The sequence below is a fragment of the Rhipicephalus microplus genome, chromosome 4, assembly GCF_043290135.1.
Source record: "Rhipicephalus microplus isolate Deutch F79 chromosome 4, USDA_Rmic, whole genome shotgun sequence".
Lineage (NCBI taxonomy): Eukaryota > Metazoa > Arthropoda > Arachnida > Ixodida > Ixodidae > Rhipicephalus > Rhipicephalus microplus.
In genome coordinates this window covers 226,824,626-226,850,466 of record NC_134703.1, presented here as the reverse complement: position 1 = coordinate 226,850,466, position 25,841 = coordinate 226,824,626, and the positions used below count along the sequence as shown (strand labels likewise).

Below are 25,841 nucleotides of genomic sequence, written 5' to 3'. Positions count from 1 at the left end.
GTGCAGAAGCCCTTAATGATGCCTTTTCCAGAAATTTCTCAGCAACTACAGACACCCCTATTCCGACCACCCCCCCATTGTGACTACCCACCCATGCCTCCTATTATTATTGACTACGTTGGTGTTGAAAGTGTAATCAAGTCCTTAAAGCCTTCCTCGTCTCCTGGGTGTGATACGATCAGTCCTAAATTTTTGAAAAACACCAGCTGTTATTGTTCAATCATACTAACGAAGATATTCGAACAATCGCTTCATAAAGGCTGTCTCCCCGTCGACTTTTAGATTGTAAAGATAACTGCACTGTTTAAAACTGGTAACAAACATTCACCGTCTAACTACCGGCCTATCTCGCTAACCAGCATACCTTGTAAAATACTAGAACACATATTATATTTCAAACTGGCAGGTTTTCTCGAATCTAACTCATTTTTTTCCAAGTGTCAACACGGTTTCAGAAAAAACTATTCATGCGAGACTCAACTTGCATCTTTCACCCATGGATTAAACATCATTCTTGATCATTCATCCATCGCTGATTGCATTTTTTTAGACTTCTCCAAAGCTTTCGATAAAGTATGTCACAAGTTGTTACTTTACAAACTACAAAATCTTAATCTTGATCCAAAACTTTTATTTTGGCTTGAATGTTTCCTTTCTAACCGCACTCAGTTTGTTCTAGCTAACGATAACGTCTCACCCCGAACGAACGTCTCTTCTGGAGTCCCTCAAGGATCTGTCCTGGCTCCCCTGCTCTTTCTTATTTACATTAACGACTTACCTTTATCTGTTACTTTTCACGTTCACTTGTTTGCCGATGACTGCGTCCTCTTTTGTGAAATATCTAATGACAATGACCTATTAACCCTTCAATTCGATCTTAACGCTATTTCTGTGTGGTGTAAAACATGGGTAGTGGAACTCAACACTAACAAATGCAAGTTCCTTCGCGTATCTAGAATTAACCGTATATTGCCCACTTACTATCTGAACGATGCTCCACTAGAATCCGTCAGCACTTACAAATATCTCGGAATACATATTACTACCGACTTCACTTGGTCCGTGCATACCACGTACGTAACTAATAACGCTAATTGCATGCTCGGCGACGTACGTCGAAATTTCTCACAGGCTCCTTCAACACTAAAACTAACTCTCTAGAAGACGCTTATCCGCTCCAAACTGGAGTATGCTGCATCAGTTTGGGATCCTAACCAAGAAAATCTAATACACTCACTTGAAATGGTTCAAAATAACTCTGTTCGTTTTATACTCTCTAACTACAACCGGACTGCCAGCATAAGCACTATGAAATCGAGCCTCGGATTACCTTCCTTATCATCTCGTAGGAAAATCCTTCGCCTCTGTCTTTTCCATAAGCTTTTCTATCACAGCCAGCTATGAAACGAACTCATTCTGCCTCCTCGGTACATTTCAGCTCGCATAAATCATGTCCATAAAGTCGGCTTGCCGTCCGGCAGAACTAACTCCTTTTCCCAGTCATTCATACTGCGTTCATCACAGGAATGGAACCACCTACCCGCACTGACGGCAACAATCTCGGACCACCAACTTTTTAAAACTGCTTTAGCTAACATTGTATAACGTGTAACACTGAAGTACATTGCATTTTCCTGGTTTTGTTGTGTTTATTTCTTTTTTTTTGCTCTGTTTTATATTATGTTTGTAACTATTGTAACCCACTCCCCTCTCTAATGCCTCTGGCCCTGAGGGTACCTAAATAAATAAATAAATAAATAAATAAATAAATAAATAAATAAATAAATAAATAAATAAATGTCAGATGGCTCGTAGTGGTCATTGTCGACTGGGAGCATGGCGTCGAGAGTTGAATTGACTATGCGACCATAGACAAGCTGAAATGGGGTGACGCGGGTGGTCTCTTGGAGGGCCGTATTATAGGCGAACCTTGCGTAAGGCAGGATTTCATCCCACGTTTTATGCTCCAAGTCCACGTACATCGACAGCATGTCAGCGATCGTGCGATTTAGGCGTTCCGTTAACCCATTCGTTTGGGGATGGTACGCAGTGCTTTTCCTATGGCTGGTGTTCGTCATTATCATCAAACATTGCATCAACTCTGACGTGAGGGCTGCTCCTTGGTCGGTGATTACTACCTTTGGGGCGCCATGTCGCAAAACTATGCTGTGCACGAAAAACTTGGCTACTTCAGCTGCCTTTCCTCGCTCAAGGCAGCCGGCTTCAGCATACCGCGTTAAGTAGTCGGTGGCGAATACGATCCACCTCTTGCCCGATGATGACATTGGGAAGGGTCCAAGAAGATCCATTCCAACTTGTTCAAATGGTGTAGCAGGCGGTTCTATGGGCTGGAGCAGGCCGGCCGTCTTCAGTGGTGGTCTTTTGCGCCTTTGACATTCGCGACATGTCTTCACATATTGCTGCACGGACGCCAGCAGCTTGGGCCAGTAATACTTCTGATGAATTCTGGCAAATGTCCGGCTGACGCCCAAGTGACCAGACAATGGTTCATCATGACAAGCTTCTAGGATTTCGGGTCTCATTGCTAACGGAACGACGAGTAAGAGCTTCTCTTTGTTATGCCCGAAGTTCCTTTTGTATAGCACATTTTCACGGAGACAGAATGAAGATAATGTTCTCTTAAATACACGTGGGACCTGGCCGGCACGCCCTTCGAGGTGTTCGATCAATGGGAGCAGTTCTGCGTCAGCTCGTTGATGCTCCGCAATATCTGAGGCTTCCATCACACAGAGAATTGTCGAGTCATCTTCTTCTGAAGGAGTAGAGTCAAGTGGCGAGCGTGATAAGGAATCGGCATCATTGTGTTTTCGCCCAGACCGGTATACAACAGTAATGTCATATTCTTGCAGTCGGAGGCTCTATCTGGCAAGACGTCCCGACGGGTCTTTTAAGTTCGCCAGCCAGCAAAGTGAGTGGTGGTCGCTGACGGCACGGAACGGCCTTCCGTAGAGGTATGGTCTGAACTTGCTGATAGCCCATACCACTGCCAAACACTCTTTTTCTGTCGCGGAATAGTTTTTTTCGGCTTTTGAGAGGGTTCGGCTGGCGTAAGCTATCACTTTTTCTTCTCCATTTTGCCATTGTACGAGTACTGCGCTCAGACCAATATTGCTTGCGTCTGTACGGAGTTCCGTGTCAGCGGTCTCGTCGAAGTGGGCAAGGATCGGCGGGCTTTGCAAATGTTGCTTTAATTCGTTGAAAGCTGTTTCTTGTTCTGCACCCCAAGTGAATGATTCTTCGTCTTTTGTGAATTTGTTTTGAGGTTCGGCGATTTTTGAGAAATTTTCTACAAATCGTCTGTAGTAAGCGCATAAGCCCAAAAATCGACGCACCTCTTTCTTGTCTCTGGGCTTTCGGAATCCTGCGACTGCCGCAGTTTTGTCAGGATCAGGGCCAACACCTTCCACGCTGATTACGTGTCCCAGAAAACGAAGCTTGTCGGAGCCAAACTGGCACTTTTCTGGTTTGATTGTCAAGCCGGCCGACTGGATAGATTGAGGCACTGACCGCAGTCTCTCTACATGTTGGTCAAACGTCGCAGAAAATATCACAACATCGTCCAAGTAGACTAGGCATGACTGCCACTTCAGCCCCGTGAGAACACTGTCCATCATGCGCTGGAATGTCGCTGGCGCACAACAGAGGCCGAAAGGTAGTGCTTTAAACTCGTACAAGCCATCCAAGGTTACGAAAGCGGTCTATTCACAGTCTCTTTCATCCACTTCGATTTGCCAATAACCGCTTTTTAAGTCGAGCGAAGAGAAATATCTGGCGTGCCGTAGCCGATCCAATGTGTCATCAATACGCGGTAAGGGGTATACATCCCGCTTGGTTACGCTGTTTAGTTTCCGCTAGTCTATACAGATTCTCAACGTGTTGTCTTTTTTTCTCACGAGAACTACCGGCGATGCCCACAGACTGCTAGATGGCTGAATGACATCATCCTGCAACATCTCCTGCACCTGGTTCTTTATAACCTCTCGTTCTTTCGGCGAAACTTTGTAAGGGTGTTGATACACTGGCCTGGTTGTTTCCTCTGTTATAATCCTGTGCTTCACGATCTGCGTGCGACGTACTTTTGATGAGGTGGAAAAACATTCTGCGAATTCATCTATCAGGTCTTCCAGGATTTTCCTCTCGGCTGGCGATAGACTTCGGCTGATCGAAACTGATGTTCCAAGGTCATGCGTAGTTTCCGAATTAGGCGGCTCTGACGCAATGGCACATAAGTCGCTAACTTCAGTAAAGCTGTGTAGAAAAGCGATGGCAGTGTCTTTTGCGACATGCTGAATTTCATTTCCGAAATTAGTGAGCAGTACGTTGGCAAGCCCATCACGTAAGCGAATAATGCCTCAAGCTATGCAAATACCTTTCTTTAGCAGCAGCTCGACATTGCCATCCGCTATTCCTTCAGAGTCGACGAATGCGTCATTCCTTACGCCAACCAGGACGCTGCATCGTGGTGGCACGGTTACGTCGCCGTTGATAACATGCAACGCAGAATTTCCCGTCTCCTCGTCTATGACCAGCTTTGTCGAAAAAGAAATACTAGAATTCTGCAGGTTTATTATGGCGCCGTTATCTAGCAGGAAATCCATTCCGATTATTACGTCTCTCGAGCATTCTGGCGGAACTAGGAAATCAGCGACATAAGTGGCATCCTGAATGCCGATCCTGGCGGTGCATCTTCCCAGAGGTGTTATCAGATGGCCCCCAGCCGTGCGTATTTTTGGTCCACTTCAAGGCGTCAAAACTTTCTTCAAATCTTTTGTGATTGCATAGCTTACGACTGAATAATCAGCACCAGTATCAACCAATACGTTAAATCCCGCCCGTCCGTAGTAACACGCAAGTCTAAAGAAATTTTTTTGTTACTTATATTCGCCGTCATTTTCTGCTCGTTGCTGCTTCGCTGGGGCCTTGACTGAGGATCTTTGCTCTGTCGGACATCAGCGGCCTTGCCTCCCCAGGTCGCTGGCTTCAGTTTTCCTGACGCGGGCTCGTTGACCGATGGTTTCGTGAATTTGGTAGTGAACTTGAACGTTGCGGACTTGGCGATCGATAACGATTTGGTGCTGGTGACCTTGGCTGGTGCTGGAAGCTAGCGGCTGGAGATCCGTGCCTTGAAAGGTACTCCTCTATTTCTATAGGCCTTTCACCATTACGTGGGCACGGAGCATACACAGAAAACCCACGCAGACCAACCCTTCGGTATGGACAGTGTCGGTAAAGATGTCCAGCTTCTCCGCAGTGAAAACAGAGCGGTGTCCTGTCAGGTGTGCCCCACACATCGCTTTTCCGTGGTCTCTGCTCTCCAAGAAAAGGTGGGCTGGTTGAAGCTGACTGGCGAGCACCGGGAGTTGCGAACGAGGCATTGTGGACGGCAGGTTGGCGTAAAGGGTCTGCGTACGTTGATACATGGCGTTCCTGCAGGGGTTGTTGAAGTCGAAGAGGTTGCACTTCTGGTTCCGGCTGAAGAATGGCGTGCCGAACTTCATCACGGATGACGGATGTGAGGCATGAAACTGTCGGCATGACTTGCGGTTGGAGAATGTTACGAAGCTCCTCTTTGACGATGGAACGCACCAGCTCCCTCAGCGTCTCGTTGCTGCTGTCTCGCTTTGCCAAAAAGACGCTCGCGGGCTCACTACCGGCATCCCGATTGTAGTGACGGGCACGCTGCTGCAGTGGTCTTTCTATGGTCGTGGCTTCTGTGCGGAATTCAGCAACGGTACGAGGAGGATTGCGAACCAGGCCTGCAAATAAGTCCTGTTTGAATCCACGCATCAAATGGCGCACTTTCTTTTCTTCAATCATGTTCGGATCTGCTCGTTTGCTGACACTCTCGTTCGTGCGTTGGTTTCTTGATTGAAGGGCATTTTCTGCCCTTTCCCGGCGATCCGTGCTGGCATACGCAGCAAGCAACTGCTGCCGAAAGTCTTCCCACAACGCTATTGCCCCTCCGTGGTTCTCAAACCATATTCTCGCTCCATCCTCCAACGCAAAGTACACGCGGCCCAATTTCCTCGCCTCATCCCAGGCATTGGTCCTTGCGACCCGCTCGAAATGCTCCAGCCAGTCTTCCACATCTTCAAGCGCGTCACCGTGGAAGGGTTCAGGTAAGCACGGGGGAGACACTATGAGTTCAGATGTTGATGCTGGATTGGCCATTTCTCTGAGATTGGTGGTTACCACTGCCCATGTTGCTGGAGTAGTGAGGAGTGGTCCGAATTCAGGTGACTCACCTTGAAGGCGGCGACTTGAACGCTGGTGTACTGGAGTAAGTTCACCAGGCTCCAATCGCAGGGGGTCAGGGCTTCTTTCTCTTGCGCCAAGAGGACTTCCAATCATACCCCGCACCTCCACCAAAATATCACGTAATACAAGATGGGGGAACACACACAATGATTAATTGAGGGCGAACTTGTGCCCAGAAAAGTAGCTATGTCACAAAGAAGAGTCTGCTAAAAGCGTTCCGCGTACGTGTCCCTTTCTGAACAACTCCTCCGTCAGTCTTCCTGGCTCGTGCTCGTACACCGGAGGCATGCGCTGCTCTGACCAAGATGCGTGAGCAGCCGCGAGGCACAGTAGACGCCCACATAGCGTCTCGTTGGTTGCGAGGCACTGCAGACGCCCACATAGCGTCTCGTTAGTTGCGAGGCACTGTAGACGCTCACATAGCGTTCCGTTGGTCTTCTTTGTAAAATAATTAGTAGAAGCAATCTCTGTGGCAGTATTATGTTATTGAAGCTTTAGTCATTGGCTGAGTAAGTTACATATTCATGGCCTGCAATGTATAGTAGGTGTCATAAGTTCACAAAGCCTTTTTCACGGTTGTCTGCCAGACATACGATCCCGCACATCATTCACATGTATTGCAGGGGTGAGACAGCTGTGAACATCGCATGCAGGGAGTCATTTCCCTGCATGCGATGCTTCTCCTGCATGCTCTGACGCGTGCACATGTGTTTTCAAAATTGGTACCATGAGTGACAGAACGCATGCAGCCCATTCCGGGTTTATGCCCATTAGCTACTAACTTATTTTGACAAGTTAGTTCTCAGTGTATTTTGCATTTAAAAAGCCATTGCACGCGGAATCCGCACATCGGTGTCTGCAGGTAGAGAAAAACACTTGGTTATTTTGCAAAGCTCGTTCAGAACGCGCGTTCAAACCATTTTAACAATATGAACGGGCACCTCGGTGCTTTATTCGTGACTCGTGATGTGACGATGATCACGTGTCACAGTTTTCATAAATGGTGATTTGCCACTGCTCGGTTTTGTAATCTAAACTCTCAACGTGCGCTTTAAGAGGCATCACTGCATGTGCGTCGGCTCTAGGCTATGCTTTTAGGCTATGCTTTTAGGCTTAGCTCGATTGGTGTTTCAGTCGGTAGCAGAGCAACTTTGTTTTCTTTCTTTCCTTTTGATGCAACAAGACCCGCCTTTTTACGTTCGACGGTCCGTTTGCATGGACACAAATTTCTTATCTGCGCTGCACGAGCGCTTTATGCGAGTCTCGGAGCGGCAGTCGCAAGTCGATGCATTATCGGGAGTTCTACAATGATGGCGATGACCTACGATGAAAAAAAAAAAAAAGAACCGCCTTATGTGCGCTGTATTATTAACGCTTTATTTTGCTTGCGTGGAGAGGCGTGGAAATAGTCGGTGCGGAGAGGTTTCTTTGGTGCCGCTGCAATCTTGAAGGTGGTCTTGCAGGAGGTGGCTGCGAACGGCGATGCAGCGCGCTTTTGTTGTTTGTTAAAAGCTCTTGACGCTATCATGTCAGGCTTTTCTCTATGCGAAGGATCACTGCTACATAACAAAGATTGTTGTGCAATCACAATTTTCGAATTTCTTTTTGGGGTTTTTTTTAAATTTTCCGAAAACCTAGTTTTCAACAAAACCCTTTTTTATTAAATATTATTTCACGTGTTTGTTACGAGGGCCAGATAGGTCACATGGTATGTAAAACGGTAGTGGAGTTTACACCTGGCGATAATCTGTTTAAAAACTTCCTTGGAAATCTTTTTCAGTGTTATGTGTATTATAAACCAAATAAAATATGCTCTAGTGCCCCCAAATTGCTAAAATTTGTATTTTCAAGCTCCCAGGACGCTAACTGCTTTCAAGCAAGATTGTTCCTCTACAAAATTGAAATTTTGCTGCTCAAAAAGCTGCTCCCAGTTTAGTCTCAGCCATCTCATCCCTGGTATTAGCACAGACTGAAAATACCCAAGTTGCGGAAATATTCATGTTTTCTCTTAGATTCTGTAGTTTTATAAGATATCATGCCTGCAATGCCTACAAAATAGGCAATACACTTTTCTATACCTCCTAGAGGAACGTTGATGCTGTGTGTGTCTCACTTGATAATAATTGGCATCCTCAAAACTTCTTTACAGCTTTACATCTGTTGGGCCAATGACGCAACTTACGATAAGGTAAGCCAAGTTACTTGCAGACACTTTCAGGGACCAATAATAACAAGGGGATGCTGGCTCATACTGGCTTGCTTTTTAATTTATGCATGTACGACTTATTCACTGCTTTGAAAGACAATTAAAGATCTTCTCGATAAAGTCAAAGCCGTATGTATTGAGTATCCCCCCTTCACGCCAAAAAGAAAAAGAAAAAAACGACTTGCATCATTATATCAATGAACTTAACATAAAATTCGAACATTTTATTGCATTTTAGTGTACAAGTTAGCTTCATGACACTGCTTCACGATTTTGCAAGAAAACTGATCTCACGTGACTATGCATTGTTCTTGTAATTTTACATTTCAGCAATTTTCGTTTGGGGTGCAGGTTAAGTGGGAGTAAACATGGTATCTATATAAACAGTTCCTCTCTATGCATTACTTGTCAGGAGCCGGAAGTCTGCCTTGTTCTTTGATATCGTACTAAGTGTGCTTTTTGGCCCCACCGCAGGCTCTAGTCGCTAAGGTACTCGGCTGCATTTCCGCCTCCATCGGAAACGCTGTAGGCCTGTGTGCTTAGACTTGGGTGCACTTTAAAGAACCCCAGGTGGTCGAAATTTCCGGAGCCCTCCACTACAGCGTCTATATGGTGGTTTTGGGATGTTAAAACCCTCATATGAATCATTAAGTATGCTTTTTGGTTGCTGTACAGGTTGCATGGGAGTACAAGTGGTAGTATAGACTCGCTCTGTGCAATGCCCTTTTAATCACACCACTTTTACAATGCATGCAGGAAAGTTCTCTTCTTAGGGTGTTTCACACTGCCCAATGCTCGATGTATACTGTCAAGTGCAGGGGTGGAAGTGCTGCGCCATTTGCATCATTTCGCGCCAATTTGACCTGCTGCTCCAAGCTGCGCCTAAATGGCGATTTGCGTGTGCAACGCCAAATTTAGTCAAGTTTTATCATCGACCGAGCAACACGCTTGTGCTACACTTGAGACGCAACTTGCGTTAATTTTAGTTCGGTCATGTTCTGTTTTACTATTCACATCGTATTTCGCTTCTTGCATGAATCTTGTTAAGGTGGCGTTTGTGCCCATGCCTTATTATATGGCTCTATATATGTTTGAACAGGAAAGCTGTTAGCCGAATCATGTAAACTGAAAAAAAAAACAACAACTAAAAGACCAGTTTCACCGGCGAAGCGATGACTGCAATAGCAGAACTTTGTAATGTTGTAATGCTAAGGCCGCACGCGCTGCTTTCTATTTTCGCTACCACACCATTATGCCTGTAAGGCTGCCTTGCGCAAACTGTGTCCAAATGACTGGGAACAATCTAGATAATCCGATGAGATAACGCGCACAACGCGTATGAAGAAACTATCGTAGGTCAGAAAGGAACCGACTGCTCCGTTTCGAATGAACAAAAGAACTAACTTTATTTCGATAGGGATGCCTGTGGCCGAGCGAGGTCGGGAGAATACATGGATGCCAGTTGGCAAAAGAAAAAAGGCTGAACTTGGCAGTTTCTTCACACTCCACCCACAATGAGATTCTGGTCATTCGTCCATGTATTCCATGGGGTATAAAAGTTGAACTGGTCTTCTCAACCTAGCTCCGTTCGGCATGCACACTATGCAAGCTCAGATTTTCCCATCACGTCCCAGAAAAACCTCGGCCACTTCTCCCGCTTTCCACAGCTGCCTTGACAGATGAGGCTCATGAACTAAGACGAGGGTTCCTTGCTTTGGTGCACTTGAGAAGTTTGGCACAGAGAAATGCATTGATCAGAGATTCGTGAGGTACTCTCTCTGCCATCGATGCCAAAACTGGTCGGTTATTTTTTGTCGGTAGTACCAGCGACGAGTGAGCTGACCAGGTTTATGGGCGACTTCAGCGGTGGAGTCTCTGTCAGGAAGAGTTGCGAGTCTCTGACCTATCAGGAAATGAGACAGTGTTAGAGGTTCGGGTTCGTTCCCGTCTGTGTAGATGTAAGTCAGAGGTCAACAGCTGAGGATAGCTTCAATTTTAATTAGTATTGTCGTGAGCTCCTCGAAACTGCAGTACCTGTCTCCCAAGACCTTCTTCAGGGATGCTTTCACGGAATGAACCATTCTCTGCCAGAACCCGCCCCACCAAGCTGCTTTTTCAATTATGAAGTTCCAGCGGATCTGGTGGTTTGAGAAGAAATTCTGCATGTGTTCTCCTCGTATTGTGGCCCACAGTCTCTGCAGATCCTTAGGAGCACGCTTGAAAGTCTTAGCGTTGTCCGAGAAGATGACTCGACAAACGCCCCTCCTCGAGATGAATCTTCAGAAGGCCATCAGAAAGTTAGGGGTCGACACGTCGGTCACCATTTTAAGGTGTATTGCTCGCGTAACAGCACACGTGAAAATGACGGTGTAAGACTTCCTGTTGCCTTCCTGATCTTTTGTGTTCAGTGTCTCAGCGAAATCAACACCTGTTACATCGAAGAAGGACGCTTGTGTCAACCTTTCATGACGTAGAGGAGTGATTGGTTCAGTAGCCGCACGGCTCTTGAAACGATTGCATGTCACACATTTTCTCAGTGCCTTTTTCATCATTTGCCTTCCTCGCACTATCCAGTACTTCTCTCTCAGTTCTGTAAGGGTCTCTAGAGCGCCACCATGCAGGAGGCGACGGTGAGCTGCGTTTATGACGAGCTCTGTGATGGGATGCCTCAACGGGAGGATAATCGGATGTTTAATGGTGTAGGACATCTCGGCAGCATTCAGCCTTCCTCCTACTCTTGAAACGCCCTTGTCGTCGCAGAAGACGCCCAGGTCTCGTATTGGGGAATCACCTGGCATGCGAATGGAGCGGCAAAGACATTGCAGCTCATTTTGGAATGCCTCCAATTGTGTTTGAAAAATCAAACAAGTGTGTGCGTCTTGAACTTCCTCTGTGGTAAAATGCCCATCACGTTTCTCATAGGGGTTGTTAAAGTTGTGAACAAATCACAGTACCCAGACAATAACTCTAACCACTTTAGAGAGAGAGCTGTATTTTTGCAGAGGTAGTATCTCTGTCACGTTGTGAACTCGATCTATCTTTCTTTTCTCTTCGGCTATGGTCACGTCAGCGGTGTATTCATAATTTGGCCAGCAAGTAGATGGCTGTGCAAGCCAAGCAGGCCCATTCCACCACACTGAGCATGCCGCTGGCGGGATTTTCACTCCCTGGACAGTGATTTCAGAGCTCTGGATCCGTTCTCTGCTGAATTTCCAAAACTCGGTTAGTTGGCGACAAAGGGCTTTCATTGTTGCGCGGAACCTCGTACCCAATGTAGTGCAATAGATGAGTCTGTCCACATGTGCCATCTGTCTACAGAGAGACCCTATGATTGTTCCAAGTATTCCTTTAATCGAGCATCTATAACCATGCCCATCAATTCTATTCTAGGAAGAGACAATTTTTTCATCGGTGCTACTCGGTACTTTGAAAGAACGAGAGTCACTGTGGCTTCCTTGATTCCAAGGTGGCGTAAATACTGTCACGTTTCTTAAGACAAACGTGGTTTATTGGGTTCGTTGAGTCGACTAGCCAAGCAGCAGCTCAGACAGATCGTCTTTGTCTTCTTCCACTCCCGGATCTCACCCAAGCATATCAGGTGGCATAAGTCCCCCCTTTGAAAGCATCGACTCGATGCTCGTAACGAAAAAAAAATGAAGGCATATACACGCAGATACAGAGAACCAAAGGAGGGAGAGTGCCAGTACTCGCAGCCCAAATGAGGAAATTGCGCCAATGCTTGCGCCAAGCGCAAAAACAAAAGGCATAAAAACACAGGAGAACACGAACAGCAGCAGCAGCAGCACAATGTCACGGCGTGTCGCAACGCGTGAACCACAAGGGCTACTGTGTGAAGTACGGCTTCAGCCTAACGACATGCACGGTTTCGGGCCGAAGCTGTCGACGAGAAGACGCTGCGCCGTCCGGAAATACCTCGTAGGTAAGATCGGTGACACGTCTAAGAACCTTGTACGGTCCAAAATAACGGCTTAGGAGTTTTTCGGATAAGCCTGGTCGCCGGACAGGGGTCCATACCCACACTCGGTCCCCAGGGTGGTAGGTGACGTTTCGATGGCGGAGGTTGTAACGTCGTGCGTCTTCATCTTGTTGGCGACTGGTGTTTATGCGAGCTAGCTGACGAGCTTCTTCGGCGTATTGAGTGTATTCCTCAGCGTCTGGAGCGATTTCATTGCTTAGGTCACATGGAAGCATAGCATCGAGCATGGTTCGCACGTTGCGTCCGTAAACGAGTCGGAAAGGCGGAAATCGCGTTGTTTCTTGCGTTGCCGTATTGTATGCAAACGTGATGTACGGAAGAATTTCGTCCCAGGTTTTGTGTTGTACGTCAACGTACATTGACAGCATGTCCGCTATGGTCTTGTTAAGCCTCTCTGTCAGTCCATTCGATTGCGGGTGATAAGCCGTCGTTTTTCGATGAGTTGTGCAGCTCAATTTAAAAATGTCCTCCATCATTCGTGCTGTAAATGACGTCCCTCTGTCCGTAATCACGCATGACGGGGCACCATGCCGTAGGACGATTTGGTGCACGAAGAACTGCGCGACTTCAGAGGATGTGCCACGGGGTAACGCTTTTGTTTCAGCATACCGAGTGAGATAATCTGTCGCAACTATAATCCATTTGTTCCCAGAGGACGACAAAGGGAAGGGTCCAAGAAGGTCCATTCCCACGAGGTCAAACGGTGTCTGTGGTGGTGCGATCGGCTGGAGCAGGCCTGCGGGTCTCACAGGCGGAGTCTTGCGACGCTGGCACTCACGGCAGCCTTTCACGTATCGATGTACACTTGTTGATAGTCGTGGCCAGTAATACTGTTGGCGAACTCTGGCGAGAGTTCGCGAATAGCCCAAATGTCCTGACGTGGGCTCGTCGTGGCACGCAAGGAGGATCTCGTCCCGCATTTCGGTAGGAACAACGAGTAGGAAGGCTTTGTCGCTACCACGGGCGTTTTTCTTGTAAAGAATACCTCTTCTTAGACAAAAAGAGGACAGTTCGCGAGCAATGTGTCGAGGGACCTGAGAGTTCCGGCCTTCCAGGGAATCAATAATTGGGCGTAATTCGTCGTCTGCCCGCTGTTTTGACATAAATTCGGAATCGCTGACTGCTCCGAGAAAGGCATCTTCATCCTCGGAGCCCCTGACAGCGTGCCCCACAGGCGCTCGAGAAAGCGCGTCGGCATCTTCATGTTTGCGCCCTGACCTGTACACAATCGTAATATCGAACTCCTGCAAACGCAAACTCCACCGAGCGAGACGGCCGGATGGATCTCTGAGATTTGCCAGCCAGCAGAGCGAGTGGTGGTCAGTCACCACTTTGAAGGGACGACCGTAGAGGTAAGGCCTAAACTTGGTCGTCGCCCACACGACTGCGAGGCATTCTTTTTCCGATGTAGAATAGTTGGTCTCGGCTCGAGAAAGAGTACGACTGGCGTAAGCTATTACATGTTCAACGCCACCGTGTCGTTGTACAAGGACAGCGCCAAGTCCGACGTTGCTGGCATCTGTATGAATTTCTGTAGCAGCGTCCTCATCAAAATGGGCAAGAACAGGGGCTGTTTGCATTCTCCGCCGTAGCTCTGTGAACGCTGCATCTTGTTCTGCGCTCCAAGTAAAAGGCACGTCATCCCGAGTGAGTCGCGTAAGAGGTTCAGCTATCTTCGAGAAGTTGGCGATAAATCGGCGATAATACGCGCACAAGCCGAGGAAACGCAGCCGTGGCCTTGTGGTAGAGTGTCCGCTTCGGCTGCGGGAGGTCGTGGGTTCAAATCCACGTGCCGCCGGATACCCACCGGTTTTACAAAATGGGCACAGGCGTCCCCCGGCCCGACACTCGGCTACCTACAGGGGTGAAACGTCTGGGAAAGGCAGCCTGCGCCATTCAAATCCCGTCGAAACATGTGAGCACGATGAGTTGAGGTAAACCTCGCTCGGTAAATTAAGACAAACGTGGTTTATTGGGTTCGTTGAGTCGACTAGCCAAGCAGCAGCTCAGACAGATCGTCTTTGTCTTCTTCCACTCCCGGATCTCACCCAAGCATATCAGGTGGCAATACGCAACAGCACTTTGGGGCTCGCATCAGGGAAAATATGCACTTGCTTCCAGCTGTCATTGGGCAAGCCACCGTGTCTTCTTGGCACTGTTATGCTCGTTAGGTAGTGTAGCTGAGTGTGCCACTGCGTTCAACAGTTCTTGACATCTTTAAGTAGAGGAGCGTCCCACTCAATACTCAGTTCTCACAGTGTTTGAAACATGAGTTTGGTTGTCACTGTGACCGAAGAAATCAGACCTAGTGGGTCATAAATACAAGCTGATGCCTGCAGCATGAATCGTTTGGTGTTGCTGTTTGATCCAAAAAGTCTAAGATTGCCTCCACAAAAAACGCCAGATGATCTGTATCCTTGTCCCATACAAGTCCGAAAACTCGTGAGACACTTGCTGTCGGACAGTCAATGTAGCTCAGGGCACATACGGTTCCTTCATCGTTAAGCAGTTGTTCCAGTCTCTTGGAATTTGAATTGCACTTGTGCAGTGTCATGCTCGCTTGATTCATGACATCGAGTGCGCCTCGATAAAAATTCACAGCGTCCTCTTCCGTCTGCGTTCCTGTTATTAGGTCGCCTACGCTCGGCTGCTGACCCGAAGGTCGCGGGTTCGTATCCCGGCTGCGGCGGCTGCATTTCCGATGGAGGGGGAAATGGTGTAGGCCCGTGTGCTCAGATTTGGGTGCACGTTAAAGAACCCCAGGTGGTCGAAATTTCCGGAGCCCTCCACTACGGCGTCTCTCATAATCATATGGTGGTTTTGGGACGTTAAACCCCACATATCAATCATCAATAGGTCGCCTTCGCAGAGACTCTCACTGATGAATTTCGCAATGCGTGTATCACCCTCAATAGTCGACAAATGATGACGCACTGTGGCTGCGAGAAGGAATGGGCTGCTCGTCACACCGAAGGCCACTCATGTCATTCTCCAAACTTCTATCACAGGATCTGGGTCTTGCTTCGTTGGAAAGTGCTCATACAACAAACATCGTAGGGCATCGCGATCTGCCGGTGTCATTGAAATTTGGAGAAATGCCTTCTCAATGTCTGCACTAAGTCCAATATGATGAGTTCCGAAGTTCAGTAACACCTTCAGTAAGTCTGGGTTCAAGTTAGGCCCTGGCTCCAGGGCTTCGTTCAGAGACATACATGCCGTGCCACTAGACGATGTATCAAATACAACCCTAATTTCAGTCGAAAGGCTATCAGGTCTGAAGACATCGTAGTCAGGCATGTACTAAACTCTGCCTTCGTCACTGGAGATTTTTTCCTGTGGAAGTCGTTCTGCAAAGCCTTGATTCAGGTACTGACGTATAGATGCATCATACTCGATTAGTGTCGTTTCATGTTTCAATAGCTTCTTCGTGAGGCTGTTTAAATGCTTTTTGGCGATTTCTTCGTCCGCGAGACGAATGTTGACAGGTTTCCATGGTAAAGCCACTTCATAGCGCTTGTCCGTTTTTTCGATCGATGCCAAAAATGTGTTAACAACTTCATGACTTTCTTCTTCCGTTTGGGCACAAGAGTAAGTAATTCTAATGCTTTCAAGTTCCCAGGATAATTTCAGTTCATTGGACAAATTTGTTGTGTCATCTGATACTCCTGCACAAAGAACGGCTGTGGTTGAGCAGCAGGCAGCTGAGTTACTGTTGTGAATAACTCCTTGAAGCGTCCACTCAAATTTGGTTTTAGTGCAACAAGTGTGCTCTGCAGTCAGCATTGATAGGGATATCAATGCCGCTTCTCACCAGCTGTGCTGGTGCCACTGTGACATCTGCCAATTCATCTATTTCCGCTTGCAGTTTTTGCATGATGTCTTTAGGTACTCGTAGTTGATCAGAGCAGATTTCTAGTATTTCTAGAGCGTCAATGAAGAGCTCGTTGTGGTCATGCTGACTTCTCAACCAAATTTTCACTCTTTTACGCTTTTCGTTAATAATGTTGCCTGATCCTCTGAGCAGGTAGATAGTGATGTCCTCTTCACCAATCACTTTTAGCTGCAGTTCGCGGGAAAACTTCTTTGTGACAAAACTTCGTTAGCTACGTCCATGGAAGAAAAAGTGCGTAAGAGCTATCCCTCGTCTTTCTGCCCATACATGAGCCGTTTGCAGCAGCACGGTAGGCACATTTTTTGGCTTCTGTTCCACTGAAGAGCGCAACTCGGCGGCTGTGTTCTCAGGTTGCTTCCAGCTCGGGTCACACATTTGTGACAGATGTCATCTGCTACAGTGCTTGCAACTTAGCCCTTTGTTACGACACTGTTTCGACATGTGGTCCCTTTTGCCGCACCTGAAGCAACGACCAGCCGCAGTAAGTCGTCATTTCTCATCGAGTGACATTTGTGCTTGACACTCGTGAGGTGGGTGGTTCTTTGCATTACAAAATGCACATGACTCGATCTGCTTCAGTTTTTCCGCAGAAAAGAGTGAAGCCGCTGATCCTTTTAATGCTTTGATCTTTTCCTTATCTCGATGTTTTGAGCCGGATCCTTTTACTTTGCTGTGACTAGTCTGCAGTGCCCTCTCTTGGCTCTCCACTTCTGTCTTGAGAAAAGCTTGAAACTCTCGATGCCGATCACCTCTTCCTTGCTGTCAGCAGAGAGTCTCTTGTGGTAGTTCACTACCAGTTACAATGGCAGCATTCGCAAGAGTGCAGAGCAGAGTAGGGCATCGTAGCCATCTATTTTAACTCCGAGCATGGCGAGAGCGGCTATATTGCGCTGTAGATGGTCATAGAGTCGACGTAGGCCGATAGCCTCATTCACGTTTCGTAATGGTGGCAACTCGAGTAACTGAGTCAGGTGTTCTTGTATCAAAACGTCTCGTCGACCTAAGCGTTCTTTAAGGAGCTCGGGGGCTGTGGTGTAATTAGCTCCTGTCACCTGAATGCCGTTGATGGCCGATGCAGCCTTTCTAGAAAGTGACGACCGCAAGTACAGAAACTTCTCAGAGTCGGAGAGGGTGTCGTTTTCATGCACTGCTCTCTCAAACTGCTCCCAGAAGGAGTGCCACTCTGTCGAAGCGCCGCTAAATCGCTGTAAATTGAGCTTCGGCAGTTTAACGTGGGTCTGTGCAGCCCTCGGAGGGCCGTCGGTTGGTGCCCGCGTCGCGGCCAATTCTGCTTGTTTTTTTATTTTTTTGCTCTTTAGCTTCTTGGCTGCGCTTCGCGATGCATGTAATGATTTGGTCGTTGTACTCGAATGTTCTGATGTAATTTTGCTCTGAATCTTCGTCAACAACTAGTAACTCCATAGCTGTGTCCACTTCGTTTAGCTGTATTTGGATTGCACTTAACCCGGCTGACAAAACATTGAGAGCTCCATCTTTCGCATTGCTCGCCAAGAATAATTCGGCTTCCGAAATGAGTTTGGTCACCTGAGTTCTCAAGGCGCTTATTTTTAGCTTAAGTCGGTCCATCCTCGCCTCTGTAATGCCTGGTGTCTGGAACCCTGAGTTGCCTGGCGTAAGCGTTGTCTTGAGCAATGGCGTCGGTTTCGGTTGGGTGTGGTGTCTTCAGGTCTTATCTGCTTGAACCGCCTCGTTGACCGTTCCTTGCCAGAAGATCGTTGCTGTTTTTCTTCGAGGTCATTGTCCTGTCGACGTCTGCTGACCCTGAAGCTTTAACAGTAAGTTCTATAACTTTTTTCACGGGTTTCGGGACCAAGTTTTGAGGAAACTATCGCAGGTCAGGAAAGAACCGACTGCTCTGTTTTGAATGAACAAAAGAACTAACTTTATTTCGATAGAGATGCCCGTTGCTGAGCGAGGTCGGGAGAATACATGGTTGCCAGTTGGCTAAAGGAAAAAGTCTGAACTTGGCAGTTTTTTCAGCGTACATTAAAGTTCTGAAACTTACGGGGCCGCTAGCGATAACGCTGGAATCTTTGATGCACATGTATAAATGCTGACGCACTTTGCTGCTTGGCAGATTATCGACGGCTGATGCTCTGGTTTGCTGTTATAAGTCTACAGCTCGTCGTTTCATTTTCCGGGCACAGGTTCGCCCAAATGAAACATTCACTCGTGAAAACAGCGGCTGCTGCCTTTATCAACATCACGACCGCGTGACAATACGAAGGCTGAAAGCTAATTCTTTTGGATCTGACATCGCGACACTCTACAAAACGCTGGTGTAAGAGAATAAGGAAGGCCGCTCCAGGGAGAGATTCTCTTATCGCACAATCTCTTCCCATTGAGAGCTCACTATGCAGAAGGGATTACGAGCCTTGTGCTGATGCTTTTCGATAGAGCGCGCGAGCTTATCGCAACCAAGCCTTAGAATCAAAGTTCACCGCTATCGCTGCTGCTCGAGCACCCCCCCCCCCCCCCCTTTTCCTGGGTCTTCTTTCATGCTCGTTCAAGCCGGGTGGCGTGTTTTATCTCTGCTTGAGCATTCGAACGCAAGTGTAACACGCAGTGGGATACTATCGCATGTTCCGCCCTCCGACCAAACGACGGAGATCGGCTGCCTCGTTTAATCTCTGCTTGATCAGCGCTCACCACCCTAGCTTGTGCAATGTTACGCGCGGGTAGAACGTACGATGGGCGGGGAATGTTACCAACTTATAGTTTACGCAGAACATGGCGGCAATGGCAAAAACCTGTGGAGTGTTCATATAGTTCATATCCTAATTAAAAAAAATCACTTGATTGCCTTAGAATAGTGCACCACGAGCCCTTGCGGTGCGGTCGCTGCCACTGCGCATGCGTCGTAACGCGAAAAATAAAGATCACAGAGTAAGCGCCTCTTCGCTATCATTGTTACCAAGCGAATTACAGTTTATCGCTTTTAGACTCTGACATTGATTAACTGTATGTATTGATAATGTATGCTGTTGGCATTCTATGATGTTGATGCGCACATGTGTCCTATTTACATGTTCAAGCCTTCGAGCTATGAATAAATCAGTTGGAAGTGAGTGCTGTGTGTTTGATGCCTGGGTGTGTGTGTGAGTGATTGTGTCGTGTGTTATCGCTCGAATTAACTATTAAAAGCTCCCGTTCGTGTTCGTGGCTCGCAAACCCTGGTTTCAAGGCTACGGTGCCGCTGCGATCGTGCGTTGCAGTTTGCATGAGGGTGAACGCTATTCTAAAGCTTATGTGGTGCCAGCAATACTCACAATGCCTGCAGCACCTGCAAACCTTATTCTAAAACTTCCTAATGGCGCGGCGAGCCCATCTAAATTTCTTTCCGGTTCTCATGTCGACTGTAGCACTTCAATGACTGGAAGATAAATTCTTTACACTCATTTTTATAGAGCCCTATTGGTTTAGTGTGAAAATAGCTTTTATTATTTCATATCTAGTCTAATTGACTTGCTATTCACGTTGGATGTAGTGTTTTATGTACATCTTGAACATTGCTGCCACTTTATAACATCAATTTTTTTTTTTTCATTTGTCTGAAGTCTGGTAGCTGTCCAGAGTGCCACTTATGTTTTTTCTTTGAGTTGCTCTGCTTTCAGCTTTAGTGTTGTGAGATTTAATTAATTTATCATTTGGGGTAAGTCTGGTCACTTGCTCAGACTTATCCTGCTTAGTAAAAACCACTGAAATTTTCGATTTTATCAGAAAGCAAAAATTTTAGTAACAGTGATGTGTGACCCGAGAAATCTGCTCTAAAACTAAATTTTGATGCTCCAAAATACATATTTTGGTGCTCCAAAGCTTCTCCAAAACTCCCCTTTTACTGCTCCAAATCTGCTCGAAAACCGCTTCCAAAGATGCTCTAAAAGACTGAAGCCCGCTTCCACCCCTAAAGTGGTTTGTTCAGTGTAGTCATAGATTTTTAATAAGGGAAACTGCAGCATATTTCAGACCATATGAAGACACAGTAGTTTTCAAATGGTGATAGCCAGTCCTGTTCAGTTTCATGAGAGACTCGTCTGTAATTTTAAACTATGCTTGTCGTGTGAATAATTGAGAAAGTATTTGAATTCACTTTGATTCAACTTAAAAAAATTGGAAATTTCCAAGTATTCATTTAATAAATAGTGTACTTGTCCTCATGTAACCCCCCCCCCCCCCCCCCTGTAAAGGCCGTTTTGTTGCAGCAAAGTGCATTGCTAGGGATACTCCTATTCAAGAGAAATTCGTGTTGCCGCAAAGCCCCACTTCAAGGTTAAATAAACATATCACCCTCACATCGATGCTTCATTGTTCAAGTTTAAAATGTTGTCATACTGGCTGCTTTGCTTGCTTTAAGCATCGTAAGTTCTAAAACCTAACATATCATACAAGCATTCTACAAAAATTGAAAGCCTGCTTCCACTTCCTTTGAGTGACATAAGCACATGGCTTGATTGAGTTTTAATTTTCTTAATCTGCGAGTGCGCTACTGTGCGCTGCAAACTTAATGGCTTCAAGTAGAGATGAAGTCCTAGTTGCAGGTGCTGGGTTTTGTCTATTATGCATGAGAGCCAAGTCTACATTTTCCACGCCATAGCGCTACCAACTGCGTTTGAATACGTTGGTTGCTTTAAGTAGCTAGCCACCATTAGCAGGGCAATTCACTTATTCACATAGCAGGAAAGCTACGTTTACAATTATGAAAAAGGTCTATTATTCAATTAAAACTGAAAAGAGGCATTTGCTTAGTTTCTGGGGATCTGAGGCACCCCTGTGACCATTTTGCGGGCATTCCTGCCGTTGGTCGTTTCCTCCCTTCTCCCATTACTCTAGTAACGGAGCATGGCGATAGATGACGCTACGCGCGGGCGCGACACGTGTTCGCTGGTGCTGCGAGAGTGGGCGACGCCGAGTCACGTGCGCGCTAGAAAGGGCTCTTCTTTGTTGGCCAGCGCCCGGTGAGCACGTGGTTTTCCTTCGCTCACGTTCTCTTAGGAGATTACGCCGGACTGTAGCCTGCCTGGGTGCCTAGGTATCCTCGGCAGGCGTGTTTACTTAAGTGTTAGCTTCGGTACTCTAGGCTAAGCCAAACAGTGGTGCCTAGTTTTTGAAGTGGTCGCACCATGCCAAGCTGCATTTCCCGTAGGCATACGCATATAAGTTTTGCCCTAACTCTCCCGACCAGGCCCAGTGGCCATCGTGAGAGTGCACAGCATAGCCGCAAGGAACCTTTTCTTGGCCGGCGTGTCAAAGCTCACCATTGCCAGCTGCGAAGTGTTCGCGGTCTCCCCTTTATCTCCCCATGTCCCGGGAGTGGATGTTGTAGTGTTGTTTAGGGGTGCCGCTGAAGGCAATAAAGTGTTTGTATATTACTGTTAATCGAACACTGTCAGTTTTGCCACGCCGCGCTAAACGCTTTGTTAGTTGAACGCGTGCAGAGTGGTGCGCTTCACGTGAGTAGGTGACGGTGATGCGATCCTGTGGCTCGCCAAGCCTGAACCCGCGGTGATATGCCGCTACGGTGAGTAGCGAGGTCACCACGCTGGCACCCAGGGCGGTATAAAAGACTTATTAAGCCTTTGATTACACTTAGCCAAGTCAGCCCGCCATTGCGGATTAGGCTCGTTGTGTTTACCCGCGTTATGTTTGCTCCGCCTGAGTTTTGTCCTCTGACGCTTTTAGTAGATACCGCACTGCTCGAGAACAGGGGCAGTGCGCTCCTTGAGCATCACAATCCAGCACCCTCACTTGTCACAAGCCCCAGTCGAGATGACGCGAGGTGCTATGTAGCAGATCCCACTAAATAGGTACGTGTTTTGGGTCCGGGGCCATAGCCCAACCCGAACAGTGCACACAGGCAAATTGGACTGCTACAGCTCTTTTTAAAGTGCATGTCAGTTCCATGTCACAGCACTCCGAAAGGGCTCTCAGTGGAGCTTCCGGGGCACTCTCAGGAAAGGGACCACGATGGAGTGCGCGATGGAGTGCCGGCAATGAGAGCACATAGCAAAGGAGTGCTCCCCGTTATTGCCATTTTTGAGGCAGGGAAACTGGAGCGCAGGCTGCTCGTAAAGGCACGAGTGGCCGCACCCTTGCTTCTCCACTCTGCGTACCGGGCCAGCAGTCTTGCTGGTGTGCACGCGCCGTTTATTTCGGTCACCATTGCCGGCTGCGAATTCTAGGCGTTGCTGGACACTGGCGCAAGCGCTTCGTTGTTTGGCAAACAGGTGTTCCATTTGCAGAAGCACTCGGTGCGCTTGCGGGACAGCTGAACGTCATTTATCCTCGTGAAAGGCGTGGCCCAGTTGGCGGGTGCCGCGAGGTTGATTGTCAGATGGGGAAGCCGAATGAGACATGCACATTTTGTTCATCTTAGAGGGCTCAGTGTTCTTATGATTCTCGATCGGGACTTTCTCCTAAAAACCGGTATCATAGTGGACATTGCGAATGGAGGCTATTGCAACGGACCTTTTTTCGAGCTAAAGCCATTCATCAGGCCACCGGCGTTTTCTGTTGCCTGTGCAGTAGAGGCGTCGAAACTGTGTTGCGTGCAAACTTCAGGGCCATGTCCCTGCGCTATGCACTAGTCAGCTCAAAATTTCCGTAGGGATCGAGCGGCACGTCACGAAGAGGCTCCGCATCCTTTGATCGCCTCTGCGACTCAATTGGATGATACACAGAAGGCTCGTCTGTCAGCACTGTTACGCGAATACCATGAGCTCTTCACCGATCAACCAGGCTGTACCGATGTGGGGAGCCATTCGATCGAAACTGGCGACACGCTTCCTTAAAAGTGTAACCCCAGACCCGTCAGCCAGGCTAAGAGGCAGGTAATTGACGGCCTGCTGGACGAGATGCTCTCAGCTGTCATTGTTCCCCATTCGTCCAGCGCCTGGGCGTCTCCAATTGTGTTGATGTCCAAGACCATGTATTCGCCTATGCGTAGACTACCACCGTCTTAACAAAGTGACTCGAAAGGATGCCTATCCACTCCCACGATTAGCTAAATTGTAGGAAACCTCGGCACTGCACGGTACTTTACCACATTAGATGCCTACAAAAGTTACCTACAGGTCCAGATGAATGAGTGTGACCGGTGCAAGACAAGGTTCACCTCCCACAGAAGGTTATTCCAGTTCACTCGTATGCCCTCTGGTCTTTGCAATGTTACTGCGACTTTTCAGAAACTTATGGACTGTCTCGTCGGAGAAGCAAAGTGGTCTTATTGCATGTGCTACCCCGACAACATCGTGATTTATTCACAAATCTTCGAAGAACACTTGACCCACATTGCCAATGTGCTCGAGAGGGTGAGAGCCGCTGGGATGACATTAAATCCCGCGAAGTCCCAACTAGCGCAAACCCAAGTTCAGTTACTTGGCTTTACACAGGGCGAAGGTTCCATTGTGCGAGACCTGGAGAAACTTTGACCAATCCTCGATTTGCCCGCCCCCAAGGACATACGCAGCCTGCGCCGCCTTCTTGGAATGGCCAATTTTTACCAGTCATTCATTCCGTCCTGTGCCCGAGTTCAGGCGCCCTTGACCAAGCTGTGCTTGACCAACAGTGCACTTTTGACCCCTGTGCAAACAAACAGAAGAGGATTGGAGAGATGAGAAAAGAGCGCTGTCTCTTTTATCTCCTCCTGTCGTTTGCACTGTTAAGCACTTTCATCTACTATGCAGCATCAACCAGCCCAATCAAGTACATTGTTAAAGATCACAGTGCGCTTAGCTGGCTCATCGGCTCCGTGAGGCTGCAGGCAGGCTAGCGCACTGGGCTCTCTCCTAATCCTGCATTTTGACTTTTCAGTGCAGTATCGAAAGGAGAGCACTAACGTGGTAGCTTACGCAATATCTCGTGCCCCAGTGTCTACCGAGAGCCTGGATTCCAGTGCAACAACCGCTAGCGGTGCCTTTGCACTAGCGAGTGGTGTGTGCGAAACGGTGGCGGTGCTGCCAGGCGGAGAAAAGGGTGAGTGCGCTGACGAGCACACCCTTACCGTGGGCCAGGAAAGCAGCGCGCCATGAAGTGAGCGAGAGGGATGGCAAACAGGAAGCGAACCCATGACACCGTCACGAGCGGATGCAATGGCTGCAGTCCTGAGTGGGAACGAAACCAGACTCCTCTTTGTGAGAATGGTAATCGCTTTCAGCAGACAAGAGTTACTGAAAGACCAGCAAGATGGTTCGTTTTGCACAAGTTGAGCGACATTCTTAGGGAGCTGGAGCGCCGAGACGCTGCTGGTAGTGCGGCCTGTGCAGGGGGATGGGAATCGGCGTAAGTTGATGAGTCCCCTGCGGATACATACGTGCTGGACCATGATGGACTCCTGCCGAAATGCATAGCGACCAATGAGGAGTCTGTGCACTTATTTAAGGTGGTTATGCCCACAAAAGTCTGAGAGGCACACTGTGGCGAGTCTTTCACAACAAGCTCAAGGCCGGTCACCTGAGTGGCTTCAAAGTTTTGCAAAACTGAGCAAGGTTGTGACTTGGCTTGGCATGAAATGCGACATTTTTCACTATAGCAGTTTCTGCTACATCTGTCAAGCGGTGAAATCAAGGGGTGGCCAGCCGCGCGGCTTGGTAAAACCGATTGTCAGTGAGCATCCTTGGCAAGTAGCCACCTGCGATCTAATGGGGCCGTTTCCCAGGAGTGAGCAGGGGTTTATACACCTGATGGTAGTTGTTGATGATTTTTCCAAATGGGTGGAATTGTTTCCGCTACTGAAAGCGACAGCACGAGCGATGCTAGAGAGGCTACAGGAAGTATTTTGTCGGTTCGGCTTTCCGAAAAGATTTGGAATAGGAAAAGTAAGGAAAAAGCGCGGAGCTGTTACCTGTGCAGGGCTCCTCCGTACCGAGCTGCAGAATGTAGGCACCTTTTTTCTCTTCTAACCACCACCACCACTACCACCAGTCGTTGTCGTCATCTTTTCTTTAATGTTGGTGCTGGACATTGTCGCGCATAACTTCTCTTGCCAGGAGAATGCTAAAGCTGATGTAGAAATGCTTTGCAAGCTGCATACGAAATATTGGCTCGCTGTAATGCAAATGTGTGCAGACGTGCATCACCGATTACTTTAAATAATGATGGATGTCCTTGTGATTTGTGAATAAATGTAAGTCATCTGAAACTTCCTCCTCGTGTTTCAGCTCAATGCACATGTGCCACTGCATGGTGAGCCCTCCGTTAATTTAGCATTCATTATTTTATATACTCGAATCTAGGCCGCCCTCGTATCTAGACTGACCCCCGAAATTGGCAAGGCCAGAAAAAAAAAATTTCTCGAATGTAGGTCGAGCTTTTGACACACGGAGGTTCGTCGTCGCAGGCTGAATCTAAACCTTTTCATGAAGCATGTGGTCCAGCCCCTGTGGGCTTTAAAACAGACTCGTGAGACACCCTTCGCGATGGCGACTTCTCTGGCTTTCGCCTGAATAATT

The 25,841-nt window shown here is 47.7% G+C and overlaps 1 protein-coding gene across 11 annotated transcripts in view; it reads left to right on the top strand.

The window, feature by feature from the left end:
- LOC119172472 (metaxin-2) overlaps window positions 1–25,841 on the top strand; it is a 259,544-nt gene that overhangs the window by 98,828 nt on the left and 134,875 nt on the right. For 10 of the 11 annotated variants that reach the window (XM_075894041.1, XM_075894038.1, XM_075894044.1 and 7 more), the window contains exon 6: window positions 8,429–8,467. The exons of the other annotated variant lie outside the window; for it this stretch is intronic. In XM_075894041.1, coding sequence (XP_075750156.1) covers window positions 8,429–8,467 — 39 coding nt within the window. The remainder of the gene's footprint in view (window positions 1–8,428; window positions 8,468–25,841) is intronic. 11 annotated transcript variants of the gene reach the window in all.